The 22,972-nt window shown below is 36.7% G+C and overlaps 1 protein-coding gene across 1 annotated transcript in view; it reads right to left on the reverse strand.

The window, feature by feature from the left end:
• The window catches only part of Man2a1 (mannosidase alpha class 2A member 1), a 173,520-nt gene that overhangs the window by 93,534 nt on the left and 57,014 nt on the right, over positions 1-22,972 (reverse strand). Inside the window, exons 6-9 of the mRNA XM_004625404.3 lie at positions 13,283-13,456; positions 10,328-10,514; positions 6,679-6,856; positions 2,094-2,296 (exon numbers count right to left, since the gene is read on the reverse strand). Of these exons, the coding sequence (XP_004625461.1) occupies positions 2,094-2,296; positions 6,679-6,856; positions 10,328-10,514; positions 13,283-13,456 (742 nt within the window). The remainder of the gene's footprint in view (positions 1-2,093; positions 2,297-6,678; positions 6,857-10,327; positions 10,515-13,282; positions 13,457-22,972) is intronic.

Consider the following 22,972-nt stretch of genomic DNA (forward strand, 5'->3'; position numbering starts at 1 on the left):
AACAAAAAAAAACAGGATGTCGTTTTTATTTAACTCAAAGAAAAAATCTTTAGTCTAATAATATCTTTGGCATACAAATATGGGGGCTTAGATTTCCAGCTTTTATCAGGAGAGATGGTTTCAGACGCATTTGTTAAGAAATTCTTAAGAAGGGGACATGGCTGAGTACAGCAAAAACGGAAAGAAGGTTCTGTATGCCAAACAGGTCAAAGACAACAGAAAAAAAGTCAAGATGGCTTGAAATGTATCAAGATTCAGGAAAAAAAGAGACAGTGGAAGTGCTATTTTATGAAAAGTAATGAATTCCTCTAAATTACAGAAATAAAGATGGTCATAATCACCAATTCAAAAATTCTAGCCCTTCCAAAAATGATGGAATGAAAACTGCTAGGTTAAAATTAAGTAAATTGTGTGTATGTCCACATACATGTATTACAAGTATTCTTGGTTTTGAAAATATATACACATATACAGATGTCACATAATAAAGGATTTTTTTAAAACACTTTCTGCTTTATACTTTTTTATCTACATTTTACAAACAAGGAAGAAATATTACTAATTCCAGACAAAATCATTTTCAAGTAAACTAATACGTTTGGAAATTCAAATGCATTGTATTTTATTGATTTGTTTTGCTTTATAGAATTTTCAAAATATATTTCTAGCATACACCACTGTGTCTAAAAGATGCCCAATAAATTAAAATATTCACAATTCTTTTTAACTAAAACAGATACTGCACTTAAAGATTACTAATTCAGTGGTCTGAATCTCAACATTATTTAGTATTTACTCCACATAATCATAGAAAGTTTAGAATAACGAAACAGATAGCTGATCATTTGATGGACAGTCCTCCACACTATATGTATGGACACTAATCTGTAACAAATACACTAAGATATATTTCTCTTTCAAAACTCAACAGTCAAAGGTCAGGTTTTTGAAACAATATCATAGGTAGCAGTCTAATGATAATAAAAACATATTACTATTATATTAAGCACGACTCTTGAAGAAATTCTGATTTTTACAAAAAGATTTTCTTAAATATACTCAGAATCCACAAATACATAAAAGGGGGCAGTATGACCTAAGTTGTTTTTTAGTACCAGGATTCATCACAAAAAGAAATGATCTGTTTAGGTTACTGGAGACAAAGAACGGGGAGCCCCTGTCCCAGTTCAACCTCACATACAAACCCAGTCAGTTACTTAAAGTTGCGTTCCCCAGAATGGGAACCAAGGGCCACACACGGCTACCAACATTTAAATTAATCAAAATTAGACGAAATTAAGAATTTCGTGCTTCAGTCACACTGGTCCCAAGTCAAGTGCTCGGGGGTCTCACGGGGTCGCGCTGGCCACTGGTCACGTTTCAAGGGCACAACAGCCACAGTTACCACACAGGACAGCAAGGAAAGCGAGTTTCAGAAGGCACTGACTGCAGGCTGCCGTGGAGAGTGCTGTTCCAGCGGTTGATATTTTTTATTGACTTCTACTTTCTCCTAGTCAGTTTATGTTTTTCAACCAATCACTCTGCCTGCCCAATCCATTCTCATCGCTTTCAAATCTCGTTCTTGTAAACAGAAAAACCAGATGTACAGAAATGTGTTTTAGATAAATCAGAACAGAGATGGAGTCTTTAATGTTCTCCTACATACAAAATACATGAGCGTGAGCTACTATGGGCCCACCTCGGGCTACTGAGAGGCCCTGTCTCTTTCTTTAAGACACTCTTACATCTCCAGCCATTCAGCCTGCTGGATTACTGCCTGCCGACACACGACAGTACCACTGAATATTAAGGTTAATATTAATAACACAGGTAAATGAGTTAGAAAAATATAAGACATGAAATACAACCCTCAGAAAATCTAATTAAATAAACTACTTTTCCTTTCTTCTAGAACAAAAGCAGTAATCTGATTATCCTCTGAAGACATATTTCTGATTTTATTAGAATTTCACAATTATATTAAGTACATTGTACTGCTACGTAAATTATGAATAATATGAAGAACTCTAAAAAAGGCTAAGATCACATACAAGAAGTGAAAAAGAAATGCAACGATGTGATGGTGAGTATACCTTAAGTGAGACTCCATGATTCTATCCATCCGCTTGTAAAAGGGTCTAGACGTGAAGTAGCCACTCCAGTAATGGTCATCTCGGTCAGCGTATGTGAAAAAATCTCCACTGACCACGGGGAACGTCGACTGGCCATTCCTTCTCTCAGCCGCATCTGCTTTATCCAGGGCATCAAAATAGTCTGATAAGGTTCCAAACTGTATCTAGTGAAAACAATTTTAAAGGAGTTATACTTCAAGGTCTACCTAAAACTTACTGGTGTACTATACTGAGAAGTGAATAAACATGTGAGTGAACAGTTAATAATATATATTTAAGACATGCTTCCAAGTTAGGATGAAACGAGAGCATAAATTTTACAAAAACCAAAAACAAGGGACCAAATACCATTGTTCCTTTTACTCATGTCAAGTCCCAAACTGAACTAAAAGAATCTACTCCCTAGGCATTTAGAATGAGAACCATTTAGATCTACAAATTTATGGATAAAAACTCCTTACATATCTTTAAAGTTTTAAAGAATCCAAAATGGAATGATCCAGATGAATGAATGATGGAGGCAGGAATAAGAATAAAAAGACACTTACTATAATGTGTCCAGAAATCTGGAAGAACAGCTCTGTTAGCTATAATGTACCTTATATACCCTACCATATCTTCTCTGACCCCTATATTTCCATTTTGGAGAAAGGGATGCCCTGAAGTCATTTTCAAAGTGGATATTTTTCTATTCTGAGCGAAAGTAACAAACTGAAGAGGACAGGAATGACAAGGTCAAACACTTAAATGCACAGTCTTTCTGACTAATCATTTACACAGCAAGTTCATAAATCAAGTTTTATAAGTCCAAACTACTTTATGAATCAAAAAAAAAAATTATACCATATTTGGTAAAATAAATTAAAAGGCACTATTTGTGTACAAAAAAAAAAAAAAAATTACCAAACAGCACGCTCTTTAATATTAAGACAGCAATAATAATTTTATTATTTCTTCCTTACATAAACAAAGTGTGTCAGAGAGCAAAAGTCATTTTAGTTCTATATAGCAAAGGCATGGGTTTACATTCTATCTACTACCACATATCCCAGGTGAGGCTTTGAACATATTCGATAGTCTTTCTGTGTTACGTACAGCAAATAGGATTCTAAAGAAAAAAACACATTGTATCACTACTCACAAGAGGACACAATGTTCACCAGAAGTTCACTATACTCAAATTGAATTATGAATTCCATGCAATCACAGTCAAAATATCAATCTTTTGTTTCCTTATAGAAACTAAAAGTTGGAATAAATTTATATAGACCTACAAAGGACTGATGCTAACCAGGAAAATGGTAATTAAGCCAAATAGACAAAGAACAATGAACAGACAACCCAGACACCGACCCATACAAATGTCTTCCTCGAGATTAAGGACAAACACGAAGTTGAAACACAGTTCAGGAAATTGTGGTCTCTTCAATCCACTGTGCTGCTCACACAGGCAAAAACTGTATCTTGATCCCTAATCTCACATGAGTCAAGGACTCCACCCTAGACAAAGACCTAAATGGTGGCAGTAAAGCAATAAATAACTTTGTGAGAAATGACTCATCTGACTTTCACCATTTGTTTTGTTTTGTGATGCTAGAGAGATGGAACCCAGGGCCTTGTCTGTGCAGCGAAGGGCTCTCGCACTACAAAGCTACGCTGCACCCAAGAAATGAATTTCTGTGGTCATAAAGTAAAAAAAAATTTTTTTTACAAAGTATAATCCGTAAAGAAAAATATGGCTATAACAAATTTAATTAAACTTAAGAATTTCTCTTCATCAAAGACAACATTCAGTGAAAACACAGACAGCATAGCAGGGGAAAATTTGCATAATAAATATCTGGAAAAAAATCTCACTCCAAAATATGCAAAGGAATTGTAAGTAGTAAAGAAAAGAGGCAACCCAATTTAATTTTAAAAATCATCAAAAGACTTAAATATGCACTTCACAAAAGAGGAAACTCAAGTGGCAATAACCTCAGCAGAAATGTACAACCTCATCAAGACCCAGGGAAACACACAATAAAATCACCATACCTATCAAAAGAATAAAAAATGAAAGAAAAAATCTAACAGCATGAGCCCGAGTAAAGCCTTAGAGCAGTTGAAACTGACATAAAATGCAGCAACTGATGCGCTAGCATATTGCTTGGCATTGTCTGCTATAGTTAAACATCTACATTTGCAATACCCAAAAAATTTGGACCCACTTTATACCCACATAAACTCACACATGTGAGCAGAACATGCCTGTTTCATTCAAGTGTTTTTATTTATAATAAACAAAACTAGGAACAACCAAAATGCTTAACAATAATAGAATACACTGTGGTATTCTCAACAAGTGGATCCTAAACACAGGACGTGGCATTGAGAAGGAAGAGCACGGATAAAACATACAAACATAGTGTGAACAAAAATGTAAGACACCAAAAACTATACTCAAAGGATTCCCTTCATATAAGATGCAAGAACGTGGGACAGAAGTGAAAGCCTCCTCTACACTTGAAGGAAGTGGTGGTGGGGGATGGGAGACCCGAAGGACTCTTTTAAGTGCTGTGGATGCTCTCAGCTCATTCTTAAGATTGAAAAAATTCTCTGTCTACTGACATTTACATACTTGTGTGTGTGATACGTCTTTATTTAATTTTATTATTATTTCTCTTGTATTTGGTATAGTGTCTCACTACACAGCTCCGACTCACAGTAACCCTCCTGTCTCAGCCTCCCCAGCACTGCAATCACAGGCACATGTGGTCTTGGTGGCTGGCTCAGCTTGCTTGGAGGTGGCCCTGGCATGGCATATGACGCCGGGGATCGAACCCCAGTCCCTGCACTTGACTAAGCAGGTACTTACTTCGCTGAGCTATCTCACTGGCCCAATCCTTCATCTTTTTTGGAATGTATTCAGTACAGGGTCTACATGGTCTCATTATACAGATCAGACCCATAGTGATCCTCCTGTCTTCAGTCTCCCAAGTGCTGGGATTACAGGCACACGCCACCATGCCCAATCTCAATCACCGTCTCGGCCTGCCTCGGGGTCAGGGCCAGCACTGCACACCAGGGATAGAATCCATTCCCTACATCTACTTAGGCAGGCACTTGAATCCACTGAGCTATCTGGCTAGCCCTGATCCTTCATCTTAAAAGAAAAAAAAAAAAAAAAAAAATAGCTTCAAAAGTTGTCCTAGTTGGCAATCAAAGGAAGATATAGTAATAAAAAAAAAAAAAAAAAAACAGGATCTAATTCTTCAAGTAGGTAGGAGATCAGACTCCAAAGTTATTCTGCTTAGATGCGCGTAGTTGTATCACAGCCACATATATACCACCTCTTGATATCGCATAGTCACAGTTAAGCTTCATCTTTCAAGGGAATATAGAACTCAGTGTCCCTAGCACAATTCATAAGCTGGTAGAAATTTAAGTCCAAGTAGCTCAAATAAGCTTGATATTTTATGTAAGCTAACTGATACTAAACATGAATTCTTACTACAAAAACTATGGTCTTCATTAGTCTTTTAATGTCCAACACAGTAATATCACTTCCTTACTCCAGTATTTTCACAGATCTTCTGTCATACAGTTTAACACATGAATATCACAACTATGCTGAAAATTTTTCCCTAATGGAGAAAAATGGACTCTGTAAGGTGTATTTTTCAAAACGCTTAACATATTGGCAAAATGAAAAACTATGTCTTATGTATAAATCTTTATTCAAAAATATATGCTTTTAGGAGATCAGGAGAAGTTGATAATATCTAGCCCTATACTATCAAATTATTGGAATTTTCATGTGATACCATATGATTATGATCTTAAGCAGGATCTGTATCACTTAGAGATACATCCTGAACCAGTCACAGATGAAACTATATAAAACCTGAGAATGGTGCTGCAATGACCCTCCCTGGGTTGACACAACAGGGGGACATAGCTGAGAATAGGAAGTCCCCAAGCTAATGGGTGTTGGAGCAGAGCCACGGAGATAGGAAGGGGATTCTCTGTAGCATTCTAAGCACTCTAGGGTTCTGTTTAAATTTTCCACAAGTTTAAAAAAAATTATAATATTCACAAGAAAATGATTAATTTTAGGAGTCATTTCACTTAAGAAAAATGCCAGTTCATCCTCTGGACAGGAGACACTTGCAAAATTCAAGACATGTTCATCTGCAAATGCCAGTCACATTACTAAATCTCAAAGACTCACAAGACTCAACTGTCAGAAACTATTGGTAAACTTTCAGTGCTGGCACAAAACACAGGACATCTCTGAAATATGAAAGCCACGCTTAATTGGCACACATTTTCAATTACGTAAAAGTAATACCTGCTTAATCCCCAAGAAGTGGTAACGGAAGGTCAATTCTAGAAATGGAACTACACTATATGCTTATTCTCCTCTTAATTATACTTTTTACATAAAAATTACTTACTCTAAGATAGTCTGTGGTACAGGACAAGAGAATTAAAGATACTGTGTCAGAGCCTCATTTAATAAGGTTCAACTTCAAATACAATATTAGAAGGATTTCTTTATTACCTTTACATTAAACTGAGGCTGAGAATTCATATAATTAAAAAGCTGCTCATAATTCCTGAACTGTAAATCCCATTCTGAGTATTCACTGTAGCGAAAATCATCTCCAAGTGGGGCCAGAACAACTTTAGTACGGAAAAGTTTTGACTTCTTTCGGTACTGATCTAGAAGCAATTGAGCCCTACAAAAAAAAAGAAAGAAAATATGGGTTATATTAAGAAAAGGCCAACAGCACAACTTAACAAGAAACTATCTAAATTTAAGAGTTTATTATATTAAAAGAAATCACTGTACATGCTATTACATTTTAGAGTGTTACATATAAGGCAGATTTTAAACACTACCAAGCATATATACATATATATCTTGCAGACTTTATACACTCTTTCAGGTTCTTACACAAGGGAGACAATATGATGTTTAAACATGTGGGTTTGATTTATTTCACTTATGAGTACAACCTCCAGTGGCAGCTATTTACCTATAAAAGCCTCAAATCTATCTTCTTTATAGCTAAGTAATACTCTATTGTATAAAAATACCACATCCTTTTTATTTATTCCTCAGTTGATGGGCATTTGGGTTGTTTCCAAGATTAGTGATGACAAATTGTACTGCTATAAACATGGATGCATATGTATCACTATGGTATGATGTTTCAATTCTTCTGGAAAAATACCCAGAGGGGGAGTAGCTGTGTTGAACAGGACTTCTAATCCTAGGTTTTGAGGAATCTTCACACCAATTTCCCCAGAGGTGGTACAGTCTACACTCCCACCGACAATGAAGAAGGGTTCCTTTGGCGCCACAGCCTCTCCAGCATTTGCTTTAGTTGATTTCTTTATGATAGCTGTTCTTTCCAGGGTGAGATGGAATCTCAGTGTTGTTTTAATTAATATATTCTTATCATTAGAAACACTCATAGTTTTCCAATGGTCTGTCCTTAGAGAACTACAACTGCAACCATCTTTAGTATATAATTATTAAGGTACCAGTGCCTTCCTAAAGCCCAGGCATAGCAACTGGATCCCAGATAGCCCATATTTTAAAATGAGGACTTCTCATTTATATTAACTTTGATGTTCGATTTGTTTTACTAGTGCTTTCTCTAATTTAATCTAAAATTATAAAAATACAGTTACACATAGAAGACAAAGTACATTAAACAAGACCAAAAGACATAAATATATAATAAATATATATTCTTATATAATAAACAATAATAAACAATGCTTATAATAAACAATGTGTTACAGAACAATATTTCCCCTTTATGGGAAAAATATCCTTTTATGCCATCAATAATCCAATTCAATACCTGAGACCAGATAATGCTTAGGAGTTAAAGAAGATAATTTGATCTCTACTTCCTTGGGCTTAACCCACGACTCAATACAACGAGCTTACACGATGAACACCTTTTATCCTTCATATTCTGATTTTCTAAAATCATTTAAAAAAAAGAAACCCAGGAAATATCAAGTTGGGCACCACTTGATGAAGCCTGAGAATAAGCACAAACTAAGAGAAAAGTCTTGTGAAAATGAAAGTAAACTACCAAATAACCCACAGTGTTCATAAAGGCAAAGCTTGAGAAATTATTGCTTAAATGACAGTCATGTTTTGACCTGATATTCCAATTTTCTTGTGAAGGTTCATCCAAAAGTCAATTTCAATTCATAATATTCAAAGTTATAAAACTAACTCAAAGAACATCAATAAAGAAGCTTTTAAAAAAAAAACTATGAATAACTTTTAATCAAATTCAGAATTTAATGTTATCTTTAAATGGGTACACTCTGAGACTGTTCTGCAAATACATGTATTAAATTTTACCAACTGGGCCGGGGAGATAGCTCAGTGGTCTAGGCATCTGCCTAGGCAAGCACAAGGACCCAGGCTCAATCCCTGGCACCACATGCCATGTCACCTCTGCCTTGGACACACCTAGCTAGCCACCAAGAACAGGCATGGTGGTGCATGCCTATAATCCCAGCACTGGGGAGGCTAAAACAGGAGGATAACTATGAGTCTGAGTTGTGCAGTGAGACCCGGTACAAAAATACATAAATAAATAAATTTTACCAATAATTCAGTAGCTTGATAAGTAAAATATAAGGTATGTTCTTATATAATAAAGAATGCTTAGTTTTCTCAGATTAGCATTTGCCACAGTATTGTATTTAATCTTCACTAATAATCTACTAGCATTTCACAATTATCAAAAAGGATGTTAGATTACTATTTATAATTAAAAATCACACAGATTAACCACAAAGTAAAACCAAAACAAATAAGAAGTTTTTACAAATCAAATATATCAACTACAGATGAAAGGGATACTGTGACTGAACACCTAAGGGAACACTAGAACAGCCAAAGGAAACATCTGTCTAATTTTACATTGGTTTCCTGCACCTAACTGCCTGAGCAGGAAGAGAAGTACAGACAGCTCTAAGTACAAACAGAGTTATGCTCAAGGAAACAGGTCAGACCTCTCCACACCCTGCTTGCCTCTCACTACGCCTTCTACAAGATAAGGCATTAGTTTATTTGCTTAGTGTGGCTACCCAACCCTAGCAAATGGCTGCTCAGGGTTCCCTACCTGCTCTCACTGCTGTATAATCCAAGAAAATAAAAAGAGGCAGAGCCCTGGCCTTGGACAGTTTTGCAAAACAACTATGAGATCAGACTTCAAGAAAAGGACTTCATGCCTTCACGAGGGCTGCCACCCTGGAACATATTCGGGTCTGCAATGGTGAAAAGCTCCCCCCAGAACATTTCCATTATAACCACAGGATTTAATTAAGGTTAAAAGACTCAACTGATTTTCCTCCTCATGCATACTTTCTAATAGACAGATTTGATAGCATAGAGACATTTATTTAAAAGGCCACATTATATGCCTAGCACTTTAGAGTTCTTAATATTACAATACCATGGTTTATTTTAATGCATTCTATACCACTAATTTGGAGGGAGGAGAAATTAAACTTCAGAAGCATCAAAATTAGAAGCTATAGGTAACTGTTCAATGAGACACTCCCTTCATTAGAACCCATTTCTTCTAAAAAAAAAAAAGAACCATTCTTTTGATTTTTATTTAAATGTGTTTACATATAAATATTCTTAATTAAAGCTTTTTTGTAAGTCAGAAACATCAGAAAGATGCAAAGATATGTATTCATCAGAGTTGGACCACATTCACAATGACTGAAATTGTTATTGAGGCAACAGGTAATTACACTCTTTATGTGTTCCATTTCAATAAATGTGTTTTTGCAGTTGAGTTGCTTTTCTTACCAATTTGTACAATGGGGACCAGAAGTTTTATTATCAACAAAGGTATACGAAATCAATCAAACACAGTAGAAAGCTTTTTTAATGAGAGCAAAAAAGATGGTAAAAATAGCTTATTATGGGTTAGCCATTGTATATTGATCTACTATTGTTCATTTTCCATTAAATTATAACACATAATAGGTATAGTGAAGGCTCTGGCACTTTTAAGTTTCTTTAGATCTGGTTTGAATGAGGACCTAAACAAGGATAATGGTGGCCACTGCCACCTATTTATTCAACCTTGCAGCAATGGATACTTCAGTAGCTACTCTGTCCATAACATTATCTTATGAAATGCAGATTTTCCTACCTGACATGGACATTTCCAGGCGATATTGCTTCTGGGAGGATTCCCCATGGACAACCAAATCTGCCTCCAGGAAGCCTTTTGAAGTCAAACTGGCAGCATATTTTAGGATCAGGCCCACAGGTGTGAGGGATGTCATAGCTGTAGAAGGGCATCATGTGGCAAAGAATATCGGTGACAGATCCCTGGTCTAAAATAAAGAGCCAACAGACAGACTTGCATGGACAACATTTTTCCCCAAACTGTTTAAAATGCCATTACTTTATACATGCATTATGCAAGCTCTACCCTAAATGGATAGCCTAACTACAGCTACACATAATCCAGCAGTTTATACCAACTACCAATCTGAAGGAAGAAAACGTATCTCAGCCTGTATTTATCTTTACTACCTAAATACGAGAGACAAAAGAGCCTTCCCATGAACCAGCAGCTGCTGACCTAGAGGAAAACGCCCTGAGCGGACGGAAGAATTACCACTGCCTCATCCCAAATCATGCCCACCTGATGCCAGCTCTGGCCACCTCTGCTCCTTCACAGGCCCCAGAACACACTGAGAGGCTATGGCCTCAGATGTAGAGGCTGAGTGAGAGGAAAAGCCAAAAAAAGTGAAAGTGAAAGAAGAAAAGAAGAAGGGGGCCTGAAGGGGACGTGAAAACAAGGGACAAATGCTTACATCCTTGTCCCACAGGACAGGAAGCACAGCACAGAAAAGACTGCTCTCTCCTGATGGTCAGCAAGGAGAAGACAAGGGACATTTCAGCAGAAAGGCACACAGGAAAAATAAAGTAATATTGGCAAACAAAAAGATAGGGAACTCAAGTAGTGATTACCTGTGCAGAACTGTTTTTAGTTAAAACATCAGTGCTGATGTGTTTGGACCACTGCCCTGAGATACTTGCCCTGAGAAGGTCAGATGTCTACCACAAAGCAAAACTAGAAGGCTTACCTAGCAGAGAGAAGTACCTATCCTGAGCAGTCTCTCCCCTCACTCGTAGGCCTGGACTTCCAACTTCTAACAATGGATACATGTTATTTTTATAATAAAAACAAAATGCAACAGTTACATTTTTAAAAGTAAAAGTAACTGCTTCATTAAGAACCAGAACACACCAAGAAGATCAACTTAATCTCAAAACATCTTTCAAAAGGCAATGTGTTCAAATCTATCCAATAAATGCTAACATTTTCCAGTTTTAAACAATTAAAATAATTACCATTTCTGTTGCAAATGTTGAACCTACTAAAACCTGTATGTTTCTGGGGGCCAAGGAGATAGCTCAGTAGAATAAGCACCTGCCTGGCAAGCACAGGGTCCTGAGTTCAATCCCAGGTACCACAAAAAAAAAAAACCCTTTTCTTTACTGTCCCCTATCTCACTGAGGCACATTCACAAGCGTGACACCCCGGACGCTGCTGGACACTGGTCACAAGTGCTTACTGTGTGCAGAGGCTGTCACAGGTACAAGAACTTCCTCCTCCTTTTTCCTAGGGATCAAGATGTACCCAACAGCTTACTATCTTTCTTAATACCATATTTAGCAGATCATTTCTACATTTAATTTTATCTATGGCATTTAGTTATATATGAACTTTAACAAATTAGACTGCAACTTCCTTACCATGGAAGAGGTTGTCTATATCTCTTCCTAGCCCAGTATTAAATACATAAAAGTACTCAACAATTTCTGACTGATATTTATGGGTAATTTGAATTTGGACTATCACTTAAGCAGGGGTTTAAATTAACAATGCTTTGTTTTCTAAATTATCATGCTCTTTTGCACTTGCTCAAATTATGCAGGATGAGACCCCCTACAAATTCGTGTCCTCCCCACAGGTTTAACTTTCCAGAAAAAAAAAAAAATACTAACAATGAATTGCTTTACTTCCTTTTTTTCTTTTTTCTTAATTGAAAAACTGAAAATTGAAGCACATATACGGAAATTACCACGCAGATTTAGAAATGATTTTTTTCCTAAAACACAAGATAAAGATTAAACAGGAAATTCAGCAATTTCCCAATGTTATTGTAGCAACAAAATCCTCTGTCAGATAGTCTTACTCAAGGCTGAGAGCCAGGAGGTTAGAATGGTGTAGTGCTGGACTCAAACCTTTGCTACTCAGTTCCTGTCTCTCTTGTGGTAAACAGCTTCACATCTCTATGCTTACAATTCTTCACCACAAGAAAGGGAAACTAATAGAAACCACTTAATGACGAGCTATAGAGACTAAGCAAGCAAGTGGAAATGAAGTATGTAACATAATTCATAACCCATCTTAAAGCTCAATAAATAAATGCAAATAAATAATCATACATAAAGACATAAGTATAAATAAAATGTAAGGTGTTCTGAATGCAAGAGGTATTGGGAAATCCAAAGGCCTCCCAAGAAAGAAGCCTAAATTTTGTTCCCTCTTCCTCAACAAAGATCTACAGAGGTACGTTCTCACAATACCTGCGTACACAACGAGCACAGCATAAAAACAGATAATCCAGACAAACTGAGGTCTCTTGCAGGAAGACAAGACTAAGGTTTCCAAACAAGATTTCTTCCAACGTGTCAAGAGAAGACAGGCAAATGGAAAATACACTGTCAGAACACCAGGCTAATGACTGGGTACCAATTCAGCTCCAATTTGCACATTCCAATTTGTGATTTGCTTCTGTAAACTAGAAGCAAGTTGAAGTGTTCTGTGCACAATACCAACTGCTTATGTCAACTCACTTCATGTAGGCATGAAAAGACCTATAGTATTCTAGAGAATATTGCCAGTATCATTATTTAAAAGAATCTTGACAAATACAGTGGAAAATCATTGCAGTATAGCACTGAGTATTTTTATGTAATCAGATCTTCAAGACAGATACTCTAAATGAAAGCTACAAAGTTAAAACACATGTGAAATAATATCTAGGTCAAATGGGATCTTCAACTTTCATCAAACTCTACATACCCCAATTCTGTCTCCAATAAAACTCCAACGTTTTATGTAAAGCAAAATGTTTTTTAACTGCATAATGAACTCTCTGGATCAGCATGTGTGAAAATCCTGCACGTTTCAGAAGATAAGCCATGGTTGGTGAGTGGCCAAAAGGATCAATGGCCCATCCAGACCGAGGCTTCACTCCTGGTGATAAAAAAAAAAAAAAAAAGCATTATTTTTTAGAATTGATAAATATAAAGAAGTCACAACACACTCAGAACCATTCTAAATGCATAGTCTTTTGTATTCTATGATGACTTTTTTCAGCTACTCCTTGCCAATACTCCAAGCAGGACTCCCTGAAGGAAGGAATCTACCCCTGCATGTCCACCAATACACACACACATATATACACGCTCTCTCTTTCACATTCACACCTACACACTTCCCAGGTCAGTGCACTGGAAGGTTTAGATGTAATAACATCTAAGTACCAGCAAACACAACTTAACTCGAAGATCGTGGCCTCTAAATACCATTCTTGATTAAAAGTAACCCGAGAGAAAGGGCTGAGAAAGTACAAGGTGAGTCTTGAACATATTCTTGGGTCATAAATAGATGTTCATGGAATCATACGGACAGATTAAAATAATCAGAAACCTACAGAAAATATGTATTTCAGAAGGACCTATCTCAATGTGATAAAAGGCCATGTACAATAAAATTCCTGCCAACATTATATTAAGTGGAGATAACTTAAAGCTTTTTCTCTAAAATTAGGAACAAAAAAGACCAAGATGCTCACTATCACCACTCCTGTTCAACATAGTCCTTGAAACATTAGCCAGAACAGGCAAGAGAAATAAAATAGATACGTAAAAGGAAGGAAGTTCAAGTATTATTTACAAATTACATGATCCTTACCTTACAGACCCAAAAAATTCCAAAATTAATAATCAATTCAGTATATGTCAGGATACAAAATTGACACGCACTAACTAATAGCATTCCTATACACTAATAATGAACTTACTGAGAAAGAAACTACACATGCAACACCATTCATAGTAGCATCAAGAAAAATTAAATATTTGGAAATTATTCTCACCAAGGAAATGAAAGACCTCTACAACAAAAATCACATCACTCTAAAAAAAAAAAAAATTGAAGAGGACATCAGAAAATGGAAAGACTGCCCTTATTCCTGAAGAGGCCCAACCAATATAATCAAAATTGTCATATTTCCAAAACTGATAAACAGATTTCATGCAATCCCCATCAAAATACCAATGGTATTCCTCACAAACCTAGAGATAACAATCCAAAAATTCATATGGAATGAGAAAAAAACCAGAGTACCAAAAGCAATTCTGGGTAAAACAGCAAAGGAGGAGGCATCATAATTTCAGGCTGAAGCTGTATTACACAACCACAGTGATAAAAGCAGCACCGTACTGGCACAGAAACAGACTTGTGGATCAACAGGACAGAACAAAGGAAGTAGAACAACACCAGACACATGTAGCTAGTAGATCTTTGAAGATAGGGTCAAAGACACACATTTGAAGAAAAAGCACTTCTTTAATAAATGGTATTGGGACAAGTGAATACCCACCAGCAGAAGATTGAGTCTAGATTCATACATCTCACCAGGCATTAAACTAAAAAATCAAAATAGATCAAATATCTGAATGCTGAAACTGCTGAAAACATAGGTACAGGCAAAGACTTTCTGAACAGACCCACTGGATAAGAAATAAAACTGAGAATCAACAAATGGCACACCTGAATAAAAAGCTTCTGCACAACAAAGAAATTAATCAACTGAGTGAAGAACAATCTACAGAATGGGTGAACAATTCTTTCCAGCTACTTCTTGGGCAAAGGACTAACATCTAAGCAGACACACAACTAGATCAAAATTAAGCCCCCAAAATAAAAGAACCAATCAAAAATAAGCAATGGAAGGGCCAGTGAGATACTCAGTGGTCTATAGTGCCTGCTTAGGCAGGCTTAGGCAGGCACGGAACCACAGTTTGATTGCCAGCACCACATGCTGTACCAACCCCAACCTCGGAGTGAGCTGAGCTGGCCAAAAATGAATAAATAAGCAACTGAAATGCAGACATTTCTCAGAAGAAGACAGATGGTCAATAAATACATAGAAAAATGTTTGAGATTACTCATCATTAAAGAAATGCAAATTAAAACAACACAAAGATAACAAATGACTCAAGAAAGCAAATAATAACAAATGCTAGTAAGACTACAAGATTAAAAAAACCTTTTATTATTTTTGTTGGTAAAAATGGAAACTAGTACAAATTCTATGGATATTACTCAAAAGATTAAAAATATAAAATCTGTTTTACTTAGTTATTCCTTCCCTAGGTATCCTTGTGAAATGCTTAAGCTCATCAAATTATAATGATACATGCACACCTACATTTATAGAAGCACAAATTAAAAGAGCTATACTTTGTTTTGTTTTGTTTTTTTGTATTTTTAGGGAAGGGTCTACACGGTGTTCAGGGTCTCACTACTAGACCAGACTCATAGTGATCCGCCTGTTTACAGCCTCCCAAGAGCTGGGATTACAGGCGTGCACCACCACGCCCAGTCTCCATTGCTGGCCCAGTCTCGAATCCCCAGCTCTTGAGCCTGTTGGCAGGCACTTTAATCCAGTGAGCTATTTGGCCTGCCCTAAAACAGCTATACCCTGGAAATAACTTCTAACCCCATCAAGAGATAAATGCATAAAGAAATGTAGTATTTATATACAATGGAGTAATACTCTGCCATAAAGAAAGATAAGTCTGAGGTGCAGAAGATTGAGACCATAACATTAAGTGAAACTGACACACATTTTAAATATTACATGTTTTTTTTTCATATGAGAAATACATAATATAAACAAAGAGCGAAATAAAAGAGAAATAATAAGAAGTAGAAAGATCTTTTCAAATGGGAAGGGGAACAGGAGATGGAAAGAGGAGGAGGAAGGAAAGAAAAGGAGTTCTAATAAAAGAATTGAGGAAAAAGTGAAAATAGAGCTTTTGCAAACTGGAAGGGAAGCGAGAATTGGCAGGAGCAGGGAGGGTAGGAGGAACGTGAATGAGAAAAGAATTAAGATGTGTTGTGTACATGAGCAAACTACCCCACAATACATGTGCTCATTACGTATTGCAACAAACCAATACAAAAAGATAATTCAGATGACAGCTTGAAGGGGGTTCTCCTGGGTAAGTCTGGGCCGACCCAAAGCTGACCATAAAAGTAAGCCACCATAGTACAGGATCACAACCCAGTGAAGGCAACGATGCCTCAGTCCACACAACAGATAAATAAAAAAGAGAAATGCTTCCATTTAATACAACCCCAGCTAGGAATTACAAAACAGGCAGAGGAATTCTTAGAAAATCATCAGTGGACATAAGTGCCAAAACATGAGTCTGCTGAGGAATGGGTTATTTACCTATTCATTAATTATCCTCATTAACTATTAATTAGAAAGGGGAAAAATTGAGCAGTACAGCGAAGACACTTGCAGACACACCTTACAAACTGATCAAAACTAGGACTACCAACTGTTACGGTTTGTGTCTAGAAGTCCCCTCAAAGCCTCACGCACTTTTACATGGGGCTTTTCAGAGGTAGCTGAATCTAGACTTGGGGACTGACTCATGGTCCAGTGCTGGGATTAAGGGTGGAAATGCTACACCAGCCCTAGGCAGGTGGCCTGCTTAGCATGTAAGGGGCAGAGAAGCTTGCTGCTAACTCTCCATCCTCTCCTGTTGCTTTTGCTATCTTCTGCTACCATGAAGTGCTGCTTCTCCGCCACACCAGCCTGCCTTCAAGCCAGCGGACTGGGAACTGAAACCTCTACAAACTGTGAGTTAAATCAACTTTTCCCCCATTAGCATGGAGCACTGGGTGTTTTGTGTCATCAACAAGAAAAAAGTAACTAAGACATTAACAAAGACACATCATGAGCTTCAAGGTAAGATGCACGAATCACACTAGACCAACACCAGCAAGATGGGCAGATAGGAAGGGCACATCCAGAACCTACACCTAACCATAGGGAAACAGATGAATTCAAATAGAAGAAACTGACCTGCATTCCTTAAATCTATTAAGGTCAAGATCTCGCCCCCGCTCCCAAGAAGCTGAGAAACTGTTCCAGACAGAAGGAGACGAAAGAAACATGACCTCTGAAAATAATATATGGCCTTGGATATGATCCTTGATTTGGAAGGAAAAAAAGCAGCTCGTATAAATGGCACTACTTAACTGATAAAATTTAAATGTAGCCTATAAACTAGATTGTCCTACTATATCACTATTAACCTAGCTGAACTGATCACTGCGTTCTGATTCTACACAGGAAACAACTATGAGTGAGATAAGCAGACAAGGGCCCTCTAAGAGGCTCTCAGATTATTTAGAAAAGCCAGCACATGAATCTCTACACAGAACACACAGGAGTCCTCTTGTATGAACATATAGCTCTGCGTAAGTTTGAAATTATATCAAAATTAGGTCATAAAATAAAGGACTATATATAACCCCAATCAACAATGGAAAATAAGCATACAAATGAGATGAAAATGAACAGTGACTGCTACAGTGACATCAGAGAGCTCAGCATTGATTCCATTTAGTGACTGTGGCATCATTTACAATCTCTTCCACATTAAAATCACTAGTGCAGAGCTGGGGAGATAGCTCAGCAGCTTAAGCAACTGCCTGGCAAGCACAAGGTCCTGAGTTTGATCCCTGGTACCACCAAAAAAAAAAAAAAAAAATCCCTAGTGCATCACCCTAACTGCAACAGAGTGAAGAAGCTCTGAAAGGGAGTGACACAGAAATAAGAGAATATAAACTATAGTTTTCAAAACTTTGATATTAAAGGAAATGAAGGCTGAGAAGAAGCTAAACAAATCCAGCATCTTGCCAGGGTTTTCCTTGACATCAAACAAGCAGTACTTTTTAATAAGAGGGTAAGAACATGGCAAATTTAGGAAAAAGTGTAATATTTTAAAAATCCCAAATGTTATAAATAAATACATTTAGAAAAGTCCAAGTACTATACTGCTATGTATCACAAAACAGTAATACATAAACAGGAAGTTGTGAGGAATTTTTCTCACTTTCTACTAACATGCGTTATTTTTACCTGTTTTCCCCACAAAGAATTATCTATTGTTTGCATAATACTGTTGAAAACAAAGATTCTCTCATACAATTATTACTTGATATTTTAAATAACTATAATGTTGATTTCTAATAAGATAACTTTTAATTCCTACTTTAGGTATAACTCTGATTTATCAATCAATAATCACAAAGAACTTTTTACAATTATCAAAAAGACCTATCTCCAACAAAAGACCCTGGAGGCATAACATTTTAGAAGTGTTTCTTTTCCAATATCCATGAAATCATAGAAAATAAAGGATACAATGCTACCCAAATACTGTATTAAGTTTCATAGAACAATAAATAATTCATATGAATGGAGCACATTAAAAAAGAAAACTCATCTCACTTATGAAAATGGGTATAAAAATCATAAACAAAAAACACTAAACAGATTGAACTCAGTAGCACCAAAACCAAAAGGGATTTACCCTGGAAGTCAATGACTTTTTAATTGAGCAAACTGTGATCACATTCACAAGACAAATTAGAAAAACCGTATCATGCTAATAGATGTCAGAAAGAATCCCCAGTAATATTCAATATGTATTGCTAATTGAAAAGTACTAAAAAACATTTAACACTATAAAAAATATCTACCATAAAAAAGATCATATTTAGTATGGCTAAATTATTTCCTTTAAAAGTATAGAACAAGCAGCTGGTGGCTCATTCCTGCAATGCCAGCACTCCAGAGCATAAGGCAGGAGGAGTACCAGGAGTTTCAGGCCAGCCTGAGGTCCAGGGGAGTCCAAGGCCAGCCTGAGCAACATAGCAAGACCTCACAACACACTCTCTCTCTCTCTCTCTCTCTCTATATATATATATATATATATATATATATATATATATATATATATATATAACATATCAGAGGAGATGAGGCAAGAACAAGAAAGAAACTATGTCATTATCATATGTAACCGTTACGGGGTTTTTTTGTGTTTTTTTGGCAGAACCGGGGATTGAACTTAGACCCGTGTGCTTGCCAGGGAAGCGCTTATTCCACTGAGCCATGTCCCTGGCCCTTACATTTTTGAACTTACACACAGATATATAGTCTCACCGATACATATGATTTTATATATAGTTATATTTGGTGGTGTATGTGTATATACATATATTTAAAAAGATGACAACTTTTTTCACTTATTTATTTCAAACTTTATGAGAAAACCATTTTACCACTGAGCTATTCCCAAACCCACAACATTTTTTGAATATATTACACATTGCCCTAACAAGAAATTATATACAAAAATAGTACTAATAATTAAACTATTGAATAAACTAGCTAATTATGACGATTATATAAGCACATACATACACATACAAATCAAAAACATTTTTATAAATTGGTATGAAACTGTTAAAAGAAATGGAAAAGCACCACTAAAAACAAATAATCACAGAGAGAAAAATATTCATAAAGCACCAATGGGACAAAGAACTTAGAATGAGAACATAAAAATAATATGTGCAACTCAAAGACCAAAAATCCAATCAAGAAGAAAGGGTAAAAGATTTAGAAAATTTTAATTATGAAAGACATATCACAGGTCAGTCAGCGCAAGAAAAAGCATGCAATATCAATAGTCATCAAAGAAATACAAGTTAAGATGACAAATATCACTATATACTCACTACTAGAAGTGGTTAAGACAAATAAAACCTATCATCAAGAATACAGAACAACCCAAACTGTAATTTGTGGCTGGTAGTATAAAACAGCAAAGACACTCTAGAAACGTCTTTCCAACTTCGCATAAAGTTAAACATGCCTCTACTAGACAACCAAATAAACCTACTAGCATTTATCCATAATGTGCCTGCAGAAAGACCCAGGGATAAAGTATTATTGAAGCAGGAGCACTGACAACTAAATAATAAAACAACACAATGTGTAAGAGGTAGCTAGGCAAGCAAGGAAACACTACCCAAGCATAAAAAAGGAAAGAATTATGATGACACGCACAACAAAGACTTCCAGAACTGTTTCATGAAGTGACAAGAGTGATGGAACAAATGTGTTTGAAAAGAGGGAAGAGTATTTTGAGGGGAATCGTTGGTATTGTGTCTTTTACTATAATCATCTTTAAATTTAAATGTCCACCATATTATATCACACCCTGTACAATAACCAAACCAGCTTGCTACTGCCGTACAGGAGTTCATGAACGGAGTTCAAAGAGAAAGCCTCACGTTTCTGCGGAACTGTCAGCAAGAGCACCAGGACAATCCAAGGAGCAAGGTGCCATCTTCTCAACAGGGACCCTGGGACAGCTGGCTGGTAACATGTAAAAGAAAGGACATGGAATCCTACCTCATATTACACAGCAAAATTAACTCAAAATAAATCACATAGCCAATTTAAGAAATAAAACCATTAGAAAAAAAACAAATCTTCATGCTCTTGAATTAGAGAACAATGTTCTTGAACACCAAAGCACAAGTGACAAAAGACAAGCAGATAAACTAGATTTGAAAGTGTAAAGCATTTCTGGGCACTGTAAAATATGGTTCTAGCTACTTGAGAGGCTGAGGCAGGACAATGGGTGAGGCCAAGAACCTGAGACCAATTTGAACAGAAAAGGAAAAAAATAAAGTAAAAATTGTGTGTGTTTCAGTGTGTGTCTAGGTGCCCATCCCCTACCCCAGCCTCACACAGCAGTCACGGGGCGGGCTTCTCGAGGTTCTGACTGATTCATGGTCCAAGGCTGGTGTGGCAGCTTGCACACAGGACAAGGGAGGGAAAGGCTGCTCTCTGCTGCTGCTCTTGCCATTCTGCTCTCACTGCTTTCATTGTTTCTTGCCTCTGAACTGCTGCCTTCTTCCATGTGCCCCTCTGCTTTGGAGCCAGCTGAGTATGGACTGAAAGCTCCATGAACTGTGAGCTAAATAAATAAGCCTTTCTTTCCTTGATCCGAGGTGTCAGGTGTTTTGTCTCAGCAGTGACAGAAAAGTAACCAAAACACTATGCATCAGAAAACACCTTCAAGAGAGAAAGGAATCCACAGAATGGAAGGAAAATACTTGCAAATCCTTGACAAGACTTTTACCGAGAATCTATAAAGCACTCCTATAAGGCAACAACAAAAAAGACAAATACCTCTTAAAAATTAGACAAAGGATTTGAGTAAACATTTTCCAAAGATAGTTGATATTTAACACTGATAGCTATTAGGGACACACAAAGCAAAATCATAATCAGGTATTTCACATGTACTACATGGGTACCAAAAAAAAAAAAGACAACAATGAATGTGAAGACAGGGAGAAAGCAGACCCCTCAAACGTTCCTGATGAGAGAAGTGGGGTAGCCATTCTGGAAACAGTTTTACAACTCCTCTAAATAGGAAAGTCATCATGCAAGTCTACTCCCATGTTTATAGCCAATAAAAATGGAAACATGTCTACACAAAAACATGTCTACACAAAATCTTTTACATGTGGATAACAGCATTAATCATCATAACCAACATAAGAAACATGTCCATCAACTAAGCAACGGATAAACAAATGTGAGCTATATATACAACAAAGATTTGCCAGGCAATAAAAAGGAATGACACCATCATGCCAAGGGAAAGAAGCCAGTCACAAAAAGTCCTATGTTGGAAGCCTCCATTTACTAGAAAAGTCCCGAAGAGATGTCTTGTTTACTTTTCTCTCCAAACTTCAAAAGCCAGCACCCAGACAACACAATTTGAGCTCCCTTATAGCTTCACTTAAACTACCACACATAATTAATAACTTACTTTCATTGTTATTTTCAGGCTTAAGCCAATAATAGTATTTTGCCCATTATAATGCTATGATCAATTCTTAATAATTAAAACAAAAATTTTACAGTTAATAAACACAAATTGCATACCATATCATAAGCCTATCAATTAGGTATATTAATTGATAAAATAACATTAAATAAAGTAGATGCCCCTAAACCTATTGTATGTCTTTATAACTGAGTTTATGATTTCAGAAATATCACAAATTAATGATGGATAAATTACTCAACAACTATCAGTTCTGGGGAATCTATTTTAAAAAATAAAATAAAATCTTGGAGTGGGAACTCCTGGGACCCTGCAGACCCTCACTCCAGCCAGCACCCAGGTCAGCCATGTGTGTGGAACTTCCTCTATCTGACAGGCCTGGTGTGGAACTCTCTGGCAGAACTCCTTGTAGAGAGGCTAGAGGCAAGACCCACCCAGTTGATCCAGGAGTAGAACATCTTCCCGGAGTGGCACAGCAGATTCACTTCAAAGGGCTGAAGCAGGAATAAGTGATGCACAGCAGCCAGACCCAAGCCATACCCACCTGGATGAGTTTCAACTTGGTAGATCTGGACCTGGTGCTAAGGTAATAACTGTACCAAAGCTCTACACCAAAAGTCAGAAGACAGTGCTATACAAAACAACAAAGAGAAGGAGCAAAATAATTCTCAGGCTCCAAGCCCACCCAGAACAAATACAGGAGACAACAGTATAGAATAAATTGGAAAGCACACACCTGGAA

The sequence above is a fragment of the Octodon degus genome, unplaced genomic scaffold, assembly GCF_000260255.1.
Source record: "Octodon degus isolate 3935 unplaced genomic scaffold, OctDeg1.0 scaffold00009, whole genome shotgun sequence".
Taxonomy (NCBI): Eukaryota; Metazoa; Chordata; class Mammalia; order Rodentia; family Octodontidae; genus Octodon; species Octodon degus.